Source organism: Heterodontus francisci, chromosome 8 (genome assembly GCF_036365525.1).
Source record: "Heterodontus francisci isolate sHetFra1 chromosome 8, sHetFra1.hap1, whole genome shotgun sequence".
NCBI lineage: Eukaryota > Metazoa > Chordata > Chondrichthyes > Heterodontiformes > Heterodontidae > Heterodontus > Heterodontus francisci.
Genome location: NC_090378.1, coordinates 95,971,528 through 95,984,755, shown reverse-complemented (window position 1 = coordinate 95,984,755; position 13,228 = coordinate 95,971,528). Strand labels below are relative to the sequence as shown.

General features: G+C 42.2%; 1 protein-coding gene across 11 annotated transcripts in view; it reads right to left on the bottom strand.

The window, feature by feature from the left end:
• The window catches only part of mettl13 (methyltransferase 13, eEF1A lysine and N-terminal methyltransferase), a 38,556-nt gene continuing 25,328 nt past the window's right edge, over positions 1-13,228 (bottom strand). For 2 of the 11 annotated variants that reach the window (XM_068037789.1, XM_068037788.1), the window contains exons 7-9: positions 11,067-11,279; positions 9,248-9,379; positions 3,035-3,756 (exon numbers count right to left, since the gene is read on the bottom strand). In XM_068037789.1, the coding sequence (XP_067893890.1) occupies positions 3,482-3,756; positions 9,248-9,379; positions 11,067-11,279 (620 nt within the window). In that variant the 3' untranslated portion in view covers positions 3,035-3,481. Of the gene's footprint in view, positions 3,757-9,247; positions 9,380-11,066; positions 11,280-13,228 lie in introns of all 11 variants that reach the window. The other 9 variants (XR_010975567.1, XR_010975568.1, XR_010975566.1 and 6 more) reach the window with 9 other exon arrangements.

The window sequence follows — 13,228 nt, the reverse complement described above, 5'->3', positions numbered from 1 at the left end:
GCTCACACACAGGAATGCTTGAACTTACATAAGAATTGCTTATGCATTTCCAATAAAACATACATTTGTTTTCTTCACAAGAAAAAGCACTCCAGTTAGCCAATATTTCTCAGTTCAATGTTCAATTCATTTCAGTAATGTTTCTTCACAGTTAATGGGATTTAGTATTCAAAAGTCAAAACCACAAACTAAATGTTACATCAGCAACAAGTAAGCAACACTACTTGTCTATCTTAAATGCTAACTGACATTGTCAATAGTTCCCTCTCCTGAGGTACTGCCCGCTCCAGCTTTCAAAACCACCCTCAAACCCCCGTCCCTGCAAATTACCATATCTCCTGTATCCCTATATTATCCTAAGCATTTATAAAGGGCACATGTTTGCACATCTAAACTAGACAAGTATTTCTGGTACTTTTACCCATAAGCCACAGCATGCCTTTATATGCCCAATATCTGGAGGCGTGGGCCAATTTAGTTTGAAGTTTCACTGACCAACACCTATCAGGGCAAAAGTTCGAGCTCTAATTTTCTAGACAAATTTGTTTTTTTTAAATTAGGTAAGTGTATCAAGGGATATGGATCAAAGGTGGGTAAATGGAGTAGTTGAGGTACAGATCAGCCAATGGTTGAACAGGTTCAAGGGGCTGAATGGCCTACTCCTGTTCCTAGGACACAGGAACAACAGGGTGAAACAAATATTCAAGGTCAGCTCCAACAAAGGCTGCCATCGAGGCAGCGAATGAGGCCATGAAGAAGAAATTCAACCTAGGCTTAAATATTGCTGAAAATAGAGACGTTGTTGAAGCTTTTTGTCTTGCACTAATCAGGACAATCTACAAGAATACCAATGTAAGGGAAAACAGCAACTTTATACTGTATGAGAAGACAGTGCTGACTGGTTGGCAAGTGAACTCTGATTGGTAGAGGCATTGCCATGGAGAATGCACCAGTTTACGATGACTGACAGTTAACTGCCAGGCTTTGTTAGAAATTTAAACCAGGAAGCTTACACTGATTTCCTCAAGGCAATGCCTTGACCATGAACCAGTGAATGGCTATCACTTATTTTGTTTAGCTGAAACAGGCGCAATGTTTGTACATGTTCTTTATGACTGCAAATAACAGGGCCCTGTGTATTAATATATGTAGCTTCCAGTACATGCAAATGCGCCACATTGCGAGCCCTACAGACAATCTTAAATTGGTTGTCAGCGTAATTCTTAGCACACTGAGGCTTATTTAGCAAATGTTGTCCAATCGTAGAATCACATCTAATGTTGGACACAGTGTTTTGAGTTTTGCAAGCACGGGCTGGTTTGGCATGGCCTGTACCTTGTCTGTTGTGAACAGCGGAAGGGACATGTTGCTTGATGCAATCCGCCAGTCTTTGGGACATACAGCCACTATACCTCGCATTGCACTGGCACTGAAATTCATAGATCACATTACTCATTTGTGTGATAGGCAGGACTTCTTTTTGGCTTGACGGCAGCATCCTGTTCGTGGCGAACACCACACGTGTTGCTACTGCATAGTAGCAGCGTGAAACAGTTAACTTCAACTGTTGCTCAAATTTTTGGGATACATTACCCTTCCAAGGTAATTTGAGGTAGACTGGGCACATTCCAGGGCTGATAATGATGGCCTTAGGCCTGTTCATAAATTTGTGCGAAAAACACCAACTTAAAACCACAGATGGGGGAGGTGCTTGTCACATGACACTCAGTCATTCAAACTTAGCCGTTAGCTGTATATCTCTGCTTGCTGAGAGAACAGGAAGTTCCTTTAAACTTCCTGGGAGTTGGTTCTTGCTGGGAAATGCAGCCATTGTGTCTCCCTCCTCACAGTCCTTTGCAATATAGGATACAGTGTTGCAAATTAGGAGATCATCTTAAGATGCTAGCAGTCATCCTGTTTTAAATGCCTTTTTAAAAAAATTCAGATAGTCAGCCAGTGGACCAAAGAAAATTATTCAACAAAGCACATCAGTGCAATAAAATACTTGTCAAAACTCTTACTGCCTATTTTTATATTTTTAGCGAGCTTTCTCTCATACTCTATTTTCTCCCTTTAAGTCATTCTTTGCTGGTTTTTAAAATCTGTCCAATAAAGATGCAGAACACAAAAAAAAGTCAGACAAAATACTACCTTTATTCACATTGCTACCATTCAAGTCTCATGAGTTTGCATTAACCATCGATGCAGTTCCTGCACTTTTTGCTGCATATAAACTGCTACACATAGAATTTTATACTCACTCATGAGTGGTTTAAAAGAACTTATCTGCAGTCACTGGATAATCTTGGAAATAAAGTTTTCGATAGGTATACTTTTAGTTCCTTAGGTGCTTCTTCTCACAGCCAACTCCGCACCTCAAAGATTCAACACTTGGTCATCCTACTACATCACAGAAAAGATTTCAGTTCATTAACAAAAACGCACCATGTTAAACAATCTCCTCGTGAGCATCACAACGCTTACTTGCAAGACGATATAAACCATTAGATGAGGGGAAAATGCTTTTGCTCAAATTACATATTTTCAGAATGACAATTTATTCAGAATAGAGGAAACGAAATAATGCAAAAATCAATTCCTCCTGAAACAAAAACTGTTACCCGTGGTGCAAGTGGGAAAACGTAGAGACATCTACTACCGAAGAAAATAAATTTAATTGAAATTTCCCAAAAGAATATTGAAAGTAACAGCAAATTACACATTTACCTATCTTTGTAAATTTGACTATGGATTGGTAAAATGATCACTTAGCCCATCACAACTGTAATGGGGGAGTGTTAGAGACACACTAATCTGTCATGTAAATCTATAATAAATAAAAGCTTGTAAAAAGGCTGATATTAGAAGCTGTGTACTAATTTCAATTTTGTATTTTAAATAGATAATATTTACAGTACATAGACATGTCCTAAAATTTGATTTATTTTAACCATAACTATTTAAGGCCAATTGTACTGCCCCAACGGTTACTGAAGCAAAGATCAGATAACTGGGCATTGAACATGGATTTCATGTTCTGTGTGGTTCAGTACGTACATAGCACCACTTATAACCAATAAACCATTAAGGGAGCTTACCATCACTTCTACCGGATTCCTGCTGCTACCTGGGAATTGAAGTGCAACAATGTATTAGATGCAAAGAACCATTCAACATCTCAAATACATTCCACTGCAAAATGAGTGCATATTTTTTTTTCCAGCCAGTCTTTTGTATGTACTATATGAAAAGGAACTTTGGAGGAAATATTTTGTTCTTGAACAGAAGTGTGAGATTTTCACAGCACGACATAGATACCTTGAGTAATAGGTTAAGGCACACCCATTTTGTTTGGTTGAGAATATCGTGCTGCACATTTAAAAAGGTACAAATCCACATTCTCGATGAATGGCAATAAAAGTCACTGCAAATAAACTGAAATGATATCATACACGCATTTAGTCCAGGAGTGTCGGAATCTTTAGACAATTGTAACCTTCTTCAACATTTCTGCAAGATTATAGGTTTGGTCCCAATGTTTGCCAGGTTTCTTCAGAGTATTTTCCAGTATCTGACCTGCCTCAAGAAGGTCTTTCGATCTAGCTTTAAGTTCGGTGGTCAACTGGCAGTACAAAATTTCATTGACCTCGCCCTCAATCTTCTGGAGGTAAATAAGAGGGAATACCCCTTTGATCACTGTCATGACTTTCTCTTTCAGTATATGGTCTCTGCAGACCAGATTCAGAATGAAGAGTCCTGAAAATTGAAAATGATTGTGCATTAAAATGAATACTGGATTCTATCTCTTTGACAGAAACATCCTGACATTTTATTTTAAACTCTCAAATTCATCAAGGTGACAAATCATGAGCCATGAAGAGAGGGGGACACAATTCCAAGAACGCAAGAAATAGGAGCAGGAGTAGACCATATGGCCCATCGAGCCTGCTCCACCATTCAATACAATCATGGTTGATCTTAGGATTCAACTCCACTTTCCTGCCTGCTCACCATACCCCTTGATTCTCTGAGAGACCAAATATCTGTCTATCCCAGCCTTAAACATATTCAACAATGAAGCATCCACAACCTTCTGGGGTAGAGAATTCCAAAGATTCACAACCGTTTGAGTGAAGTAATTTCTCCTCACTCAGTCCTAAATGATCGGCCCTTTATCCTGAGACTGCCCCCGTGTTTTAGATTCCTGGATCAGTGGAAACAATCTCTGTGTCTACCCTATCCAGCCTCTTCAGAATCTTGTAAGTTTCAATGAGATCACCTCTATTTCCTCTAAACTACAAAGAATACAGGCCCAATTTACTCAGCCTCTCATCATAGGACAACCGCCTCATCCCAGGGATCAATTTAGTGAACCTTCGCTGTACCGCCTCCAATGCAAGTATATCCTTTCTCAAATGTGGAGACCAAAACTGCACACAGTATACAGATGTGGTCTCACCAAAGCCATGTACAATTGTAGCAAGACCTCTATTCTTGTACTCCAATCCCTTGCAATAAAGGCCAGCATGCCATTTGCCTTCCTAAATGCTTGCTGTACCTGCGTGCTAACTTTCTGCCTTCCTTGTCCAAGCATACCCAAGTCTCTTTGAACATCAACATTTACAAATTTCACACCTTTGGAAAAATATTCTGCTTTTCTATTCTAAAACTGGGCATCCATGAGGCGCTGTGGACCATCTGTAACCTCATGGCTCGGCATATCCCCCACTCTACCATTACCATCAAACCGGAGGAACAACCATGGTTCAAAGAAGAGTGCAGGAGGGCATGCCAGGAGCTGCACCAAGCATACCTAAAAATGAGGTGTCAGCCTGGTGAAGCTACAACACAGGACTACCTGCATGCCTAACAGCGGAGGCAGCATGCAATAGACAGGGCTAAGCGATCCCACAACCAACGGATCAGATCCAAGCTATGCAGTCCTGCCACATCTAGTAGTGAATGGTAGTGGTTAATTGAACAACTAACAGGAGGAGGTGGCTCCACAAGTATCCCCATCCTCAACGATGGGGGGAGCCAAACACATCAGTGCAAAAGACAAGGCTGAAGCATTTGCATTTCCTCCGGAGGTCGCCAGCATCACAGATGGCAGTCTTCAGCCAATCCAACTCACTCCATGTGATATCAAGAAATGGCTGAAGGCATTGGATACTGCAAAGGCGAGGGGCCTTGACAACATTCTGCCAATAGTACTGAAGACTAGTGCTTCAGAACTAGCCGTGCCCCTAGCCAAGCTGTTCCAGTATAGCTACAACACTGACATCTATCTGGCAATGAGAAAAATTGCCCAGGTATGTCCTGTGCGCAAAAAGCAGGACAAATCCACCCGGCCAATTACCACCCCATCAGTCTATCCTCAATCATCAGTAAAGTGACGGAAGGGGTCATTGACAGTGCTATTAAGCGGCACTTGCTCAGCAATAATATGCTCAGTGACGCTCAGTTTGGATTCCACAACCACCACTCAGCTCCTGACCTCATTACAGCCTTGGTCCAAACATGCACAAAAGAGCTGAACTCCAGAGGTGAGGGGAGAGTGACTGCCCTTGACATCAAGGCAACATTTGACTGAGTATGGCATCAAGGAGCCCTGGCAAAACTGGAGTCAGGGGGAATCATGGGGAAAAACTCTCCACTGGTTGGAGTCATACGTAGCACAAAGGAAGATGGCTGTGGTTGTTGAAGGTCAATCATCTCAGTCACAGGACATCACTGCAGGAGTTCCTCAGGGTAGTGTCCTAGGCCCAACCATCTTCAGCTGCTTCATCAATAACCTTCCCTCCATCATAAGGTCAGAAGTGGGGATGTTCGCTGATGATTGCACAATGTTCAGCACCATTCGCAACTCCTCGAGTACTGAAGCAGCTCATGTAAAGATGCAACAAGACCTGGACAATATCCAGGCTTGGGCTGATAAGTGGCAAGTAACATTCATGCCAAACAAGTGTCAGGCAATGACCATCTCAAACAAGAGGGAATCTAACCATCTTTGATGTTCAATGGAATTACCAATGCTGAATTCCCCCACTATCAACATCCTGGGGGTTACTGACCAGAAACTGAACTGGACCAGCCACATAAATGCCCTGGCTACAAGAGCAGGTCAGAGGATAGGAATTCTGCAGCGAGTGACTCACCTCCTGACTCCCCAAAGCCTATCCACCATCTACAAGGCACAAGTCAGGAGTGTGATGAAATACTCTCCACTTGCCTGGATGGATGCAGCTCCGACAACACACAAGAAGCTCAACACCATCCAGGACAAAGCAGCCCGCTTGGTTGGCACCCCATCCACTAGATTAAACATTCACTCCCTTCACCACCGACGCACAGTGACTGCAGTGTGTAGCATCTACAAGATGCACTGCAGCAACTCACCCAGGCTCCTTCGACAGCATCTTCCAAACCTGCGACCTCTACCACCTAGAAGGATAAGGGCAGCAAATGCATGGGAACACCACCACCTTCAAGTTCCTCTCCAAGCCACACACCATCCTCACGGTACTATATCGCTGTTCCCTCACTGTCGCTGGGTCAAATTCCTGGAACTCTCTTCCTACCAGCACTGTGGGTGTACCTACACCCCAAGGACTGAAGCAGTTCAAAAAGGCAGCTCACCACCACCTTCTCAAAGGCAATTAGGGATGGACAATAAAAGTCGGCCTAGCCAGCAACACCCACACCCACATCCCACGAACAAATAAAAAAAAATTCTATTCTTATGACCAAAGTGAATAACTTCACACTTCCCTACATTATACTCCATCTGTCATCTTATTGTTCACTCACTTAACCTGTCTATATCTCTTTGCACTTTGTGTCCTTCCCACAGCTTACCTTTCCATCTACCTTTGTATCATCAGCAAACTTAAATACATTACTCTCTGTCTCTTCATCCAAGTCATTAATATGGATTGTAAATAGCTGAGGCCTCAGCACTGATCCTTGTGGCATTCCACTATTCACTGCCTGCCAACTTGAAAATGGCCCGTTTATGCCCACTCTCTGCTTCCTTTCCGTTAACCAATCCTCTATCCATGCTAATATATGATCCCCCAACTCCATGAGCCCTTATCTTGCCTATTAACTATTTGAGTGGCACCTATCGAATGCCTTTTGGAAATCCAGGTGTACTACATCTACCGGTTCCCCTTTATCTACCCTACTAGTTAAATCCTCAAAAACTCTAATGAATTTGCCAAACAGGATTTCCCATTAGTAAAACCATGTTGACTTGTTCGAATCATACTGTGCTTTTCTAAGCACAACGTTAAGACTTCCATAATAGATTCCAGAATTTTCCCAATGACTGATGTTAGGCTAACTGGCCTGTAGTTCATTGTTTTCTCGCTCCTTCCTTTCTTGAAAAGTGATCTGATGGGACCGTTCACAAATCTAAGGAAAATTCCAAGTTCAGCAAAACACAGCACATACTTCCAGGGAAGTTAAGTATGAAGTTAGATATAGCACAGGCCAGATGTGGAATAAAGTTCTCTTTGAAAATGCACCTCGACCTAATAGCACTCCTCTCCCCCTCCTCCTCAAAACAAAATACAGTTTCTCTCTGTCACTTCAAGTTCCCTTGTGGTAAGCATCATTCCCTAAGCAGCAGCAGCAGGCAGTCAACCCAAACCTCTGCAAAAGCTGTTCTAAACCACCTGCTAGAGATGCACAGAAATGGCTTGAAGAATTTGACTTGTATTTCGGAAGACATATTTTGCTCTGGTCATCCAAGACCAGGTTAGTGAAACATTGAAGTGGTTAGAGATTGGGAAAGGCAAGTCCATGAAGGGATTTAAACACGAGGATGAAAATTTTAAATATCAACCTTTGGGTGAATGGGAGCCATGGATGGAAATCAGAATTGTTGACAAGATTTTGTGGCCCAGGCCAGACGTTGGCTTCAGTCTTCCTATTTTTTCTCTGAAGCAAACAGCAGCTCATCCAGGACTGGGCATTGGACAAGCAGACTGACAATACAGAAGCAGTGCTGGGATGTTGAGAGGTGGTAGAGAAGCACAGTTGAGTGTCATCAGTGTACATGTAGAAGTTGACCCCATGTCTGCAGATGGTGTCACCAAGGGACAGCATATAGGTGAGGAAGGTGGTGGGGGGGTGCCAAGGATAGATGCTTGGGGACTGCCCAAGCAATGGTACGGTGGTGGGAAGAGAAGCCAGCTGCTGGAAGTCCTCTGGCTCTGATTGGATAGGTGAACAGTGGAGGAAAGACATTTGAGAAGGATGGTGTCAAAGGCTGCAAAGAGATTTAATACTATAGAAAGCTACTCATATTCTTCCCCACAAGAAGTAGTTAAAAAAAAAATGAAAGAAAGAGTGTGATCACTGGAGTAGTCTCTTCCACCTGGGACAGACAACTATTAGGAATTGCTGGAGAGCAGGTCTCCTGTCCTCCCAACCTCCAGTGGTATATGCAACGTGGAAACCAAGAAAGGGCAAAATATGTGTTCAGATATAAAAGATGATTTTATAGAAAGGAAGAAATTATAGAAAAGAACTTGGATTTGGTTCAGCATGTGCCAAAATGATTCATAGCCAATGAAGTGCTTTTAAAGTGTAGTCACTGCTGCTCCGTCTGCAAATACAGTCGCACAGAGCAAGACCCCACAGATATCAATTGAATCAATAGCCAGATAATGTTTCATTCATGTTGTTTTATGGATAATTGTTACCCAGGACACCCCTTCATTTCTTTGAATAGTGCCACAGGATCTTGTACATCCACCTGTGGCTTTTGAATGTCTCAACTGAAAGACCACACCTCAGTCAGTGCAGCGCTCCCTCAGTACTGCACTGGAGTATCAGTCAAGACAAAGTGTTCGTATCCTGATACGGGGCTTAAACACACAACCTTCTGACTCAGAGACAAGCATGCTCCCACTGAGACAAAGCTGGCTCAAGCAAGCACAACATTTTAACTCAGTATGCAAAAATCTGAGTAGATGTGTTGAATGTTCAACATCATCCAAATTAGCAAAAAAAATGTAAACAGCAAAAAGGTGGCATTGCTATTTTGAAGCCAAGCAACAAAACCTTGTACTCATTCCCATGGTTCACAAATAAAACTTCAAAGAAAAAAGGTGCACTCAGTTTTCGTGTGTACTACATGACTTTTTTCTGGCAAAAATGTACATGATGTACCTGTCATACAAGTACAGTTGGTTGCAACACAGATTTACAAAGTAATTTGAAAGTAAAGATTAATCACCTTGCGGTGCCAGAAGATTTCGTACTTTTTGTAGAAATACGTCATCTACGAAAGCTAGAGGAGGACAGCTCATTCCCAGGGCGGTGTCTTTGCTATCGACATCAAACATAATGACATCATACGAGCCATTCCCTGCGGCAATGAAACATATTGATGTTAATCATCTTTTTTCTGTTTGAACTTGTTGACAGTGGCTATAGATTTGAATTAATGAAAAATAGTACGAGCACAATCATAGGTCAGAAAATCAGAACTATTGGCATTATTGTGCAAAGCTCTAAAAGTTTAAAATTAGAAGGGATGGCAGTAACAATTACACCAAACAGATAAAGTACTGCTGGAGAGTGTTTTGAAAGTTAATTTCGAAAACGCGCCATCATGCAAAATCACAGGGGTTAAGATTTTAACCCACTCAGCTGGTTCAACCATTTGTGGTTTGGCTTATAGTACATACTTAGGACTGAACTGTGAAGCAGAGGAAGGGAAAACTACAATGCGAGTTAATATTTTCTATTTGCGAAACCATATAATATTAAGCCAAGCAGTATCCCATTTATGTCCTAGATTTGCTGATGCAGTAGACTGGAGAAAATTAAGCTTGGTGCAAAATGCCAGAAGATTTGAATTAGAGGACAAATGAAAGGATGGGGTTTGTCAGGTCAGAAACTGGCAACATTTTTCATCCCATCACTTAGGAAATAAGACAGATATAAAAGGATTAGTTTGAATAGGAGGACATTTAGTCAATCAGTAGATTTCACTACTCAATTGTAAATGAGGCAATCTCCAAGGATAGTGAAACAAATTCACTTTCAGTTGAAATGCAGGTGAAAGTCTAACTGGCATTGCATGATAGGCCCTCTACCTTGTAAGTACGTCTTTGATCAAGAAAAAAGTTTTACCCAGGATGAAATTGATCACAATCTGTACATATCTGAAAAGGAAAACAGCAAAAAGCAGGCGCATTCAGTGCACTATCTGCTCACCCTCCTCCAATAAGGATCTACAACCAAAGAAAAATGGAACAGAAAGTTTTTTTTTTTAAAAACGCAAAATGAATTGATCACAATGCAAGTGGAGTAATCACTGAATGGAATAAAATGGATCTCAGAAACAGAGCAGGTAAAAATAAATCTCCATTACCAAGGATATTCTCCAGTGCAAGTTTACAAGAATGACAGGAAATGCAGGTGGGTTTGACAAGGATTGTGCTGTTAAAAAATTAGGCAGATATCAAAGGCTGGTTTAGTCTAATACCCACTGAGAGCTACAGACTACCAAATAAAAAATAAGCAACTGGCCAGCAAGAAAAGTTGAAACAGAAATTATGGAGGTGTTAAGAGTTAGGCTTTAAATTTGGGGGAGGAGTCAGAGAAAGTTCAGAGAGCCAGAAGCAAATGATGAATGATAAAGCAAATGTTGCCACGGAGGAAGACGTTAGGCATTGTTGAAACCTTAGGAACTACAGAAGGAATTCAGTTGATCTCTCCAGCAATTGAGTCGCTATAATCTCAGGGATAATAAAATTCTGTAACAGCAAAATAAACAAAACAACTCCACTTAGTAACGTGATATTAAAGGATGCCATGCCATGCTAACTTAAGATGGGCAGATCTGATAGTGCTGAATTGTGTTAATACAACACAGATTCTTACCAGTCAGAAGATGTTTGTACGTGCGTATGTTTGTTTTCTAAGAATGACTACTGGACAAATCTAGAAAATTACAGACTCGGTTGTAAGGAGGAGAGGAGGGGTAGGAATAATTGGGGAAGGTAGTACACATGCTCTTACAAATGTTGATCTTCTGGGTTTCTTACCAGCATCTGCGAGTGTACGGATATAGTTTAAACCATCTGCCAGAATCACCTTCATTCGATCGTCCTGGGAAAACTCAAACCATGTGGTCGCCACCTCCAACACCACGGGATCAATTTCAATAGCATCAACAGTTGATTGGGAGAAATAGTCATGAATAAATAACGGAAGGCTGCCACCACCAAGGCCAACCACCAGCAGAGAAAAGGGAGTGTCTAAAGTAGATACAAAAAAAACAAAGCTTGGTCACCTGTACAGCTTTATGCAATCAGGTATCACATTTGGATCAAGGTCTGTAACATCTCACTCAAAATGGAAATTGCACTTTATGTGCATTTCACTCTTTGATATATACAAATTGGGCACCAGTGAAACAGCTCGCATTCAGATGGCGCCTTTAACGTAAAAGATGCTTCACAGAAAGGGTGCAAGGAAACGAATGAGCCAGACGTAGGAAGGGGGCAACTAAAAGCTTGTAAAAGATGTAAATTAAGATTTTTTTTAAAAAAGGAGAGAGAAATCAAGAGATTGAGGGCCTAGGAAGGAAATTCCAAGGCGTTACAGGCTCTGCTGCCAAGTGGTCAGGCAAAATGTACAGAAGATCAGAGATATGGAATGTGGCAGGCGGGTGATATCGAACTGGAGAAAGTTGCCAAGATAGGATGGGACAAGACAAGACTGTGGAGGGAGTTGAAGTATTTTAAGCTCTAAATTTCATCAACGACAGGGGTGGTAACCACCCACAACTTATTGAAGAACAGGATGCATCCAGTATAGTCATGGACAAGATGGGACTTATGGAGAATTAAGGATGGAACATTAGTGGCAGTCCGCTCCCATAATAACACTCAACAAGTTCAACACCATCCAGGTCTCAGAAATTTGCTTGACTGGTGACCCATGTCACTAACCTCAGTATCCACCCCCATCACCAAAGGCACATTGTGGCTACACAACATATAATCTACAGAACATTTTGCAGCAACTCATCAGGGTTACTTCAGCAACACCTCATCTCATTGAGGTATACAAAATTCTTACAGGGCTCGACAGGGTAGATGCAGGAAGGATGTTTCCCCTGGCTGGGGGTTCTAGAACTGGGGATGCAGTCTCAGAATAAGGGGCAGGCCATTTAGGACTGAGAAGAGCAGGAATTTCCTCACTCAGAGGGTGGTGAATCTTTGGAATTCTCTGTCCAAGAGGGCTGCGGAGGCTCAGTTATTGAACATATTCAAGACAGAGATCAATAGATTTCTAGATATTAAGGGATTTGGGGATAGTGCAGGAAAATGGCATTGAGATAGATCAGCCATGATCTAGTTGAATGGCGGAGCAGGCTGGAGGGGCTGAATGGCCTACTCCTGCTCCTATTTCCTATGTTCCCTTCTCTGCGATTTCTACCGATGAGAAGGCAAACAGCAACATCAACTCAGAGTTCCCCTCCAAGTTCACATCAACCCGACTGGAAATATACACATGGCCAGAATTTTAGAATTCCCTACCTAGTATCATTGTAGACACCACATCATTGAGACTGCAACCGTTCAAGGCAGCCAAGCACCAATACCACCTTATCAGGGCAACTAGGGATGGGTAATAACTGTGACCATAACAACATCACCCACATTCTGGGAACATATCTCTTCCTGATATTAATGTCACATGAGCTCAACTCTATTTCAATCTCAATGAAGAGTTGGAACCTGTCATAGCCGCTAAGTGCATTGCACTGTTGAACTACAAGAAAGCCCCCAGCGATTCAACATCCGCAGCACTTAAAGCAGCCAGAAGCACTGCACAAAGAACAGCCAGGCGCTGCGCAAACGACTACTGGCAACACCTATGCAGTCATATTCAGCTGGCCTCAGACACGGAAACATCAGAGGAATGTATGATGGCATTAAGAGAGCTCTTGGGCCAACCATCAAGAAGATCACCCCTCTCAAATCTAAATCAGGGGACATAATCACTGACCAACGCAAACAAGTGGACCGCTGGGTTGAGCACTACCTAGAACTGTACTCCAGGGAGAATGCTGTCACTGAGACTGCCCTCAATGCAGCCCAGCCTCTACCAGTCATGGATGAGCTGGACATACAGCCAACCAAATCGGAACTCAGTGATGCCAGTGATTCTCTAGCCAGCGGAAAAGTCCCTGGGAAGG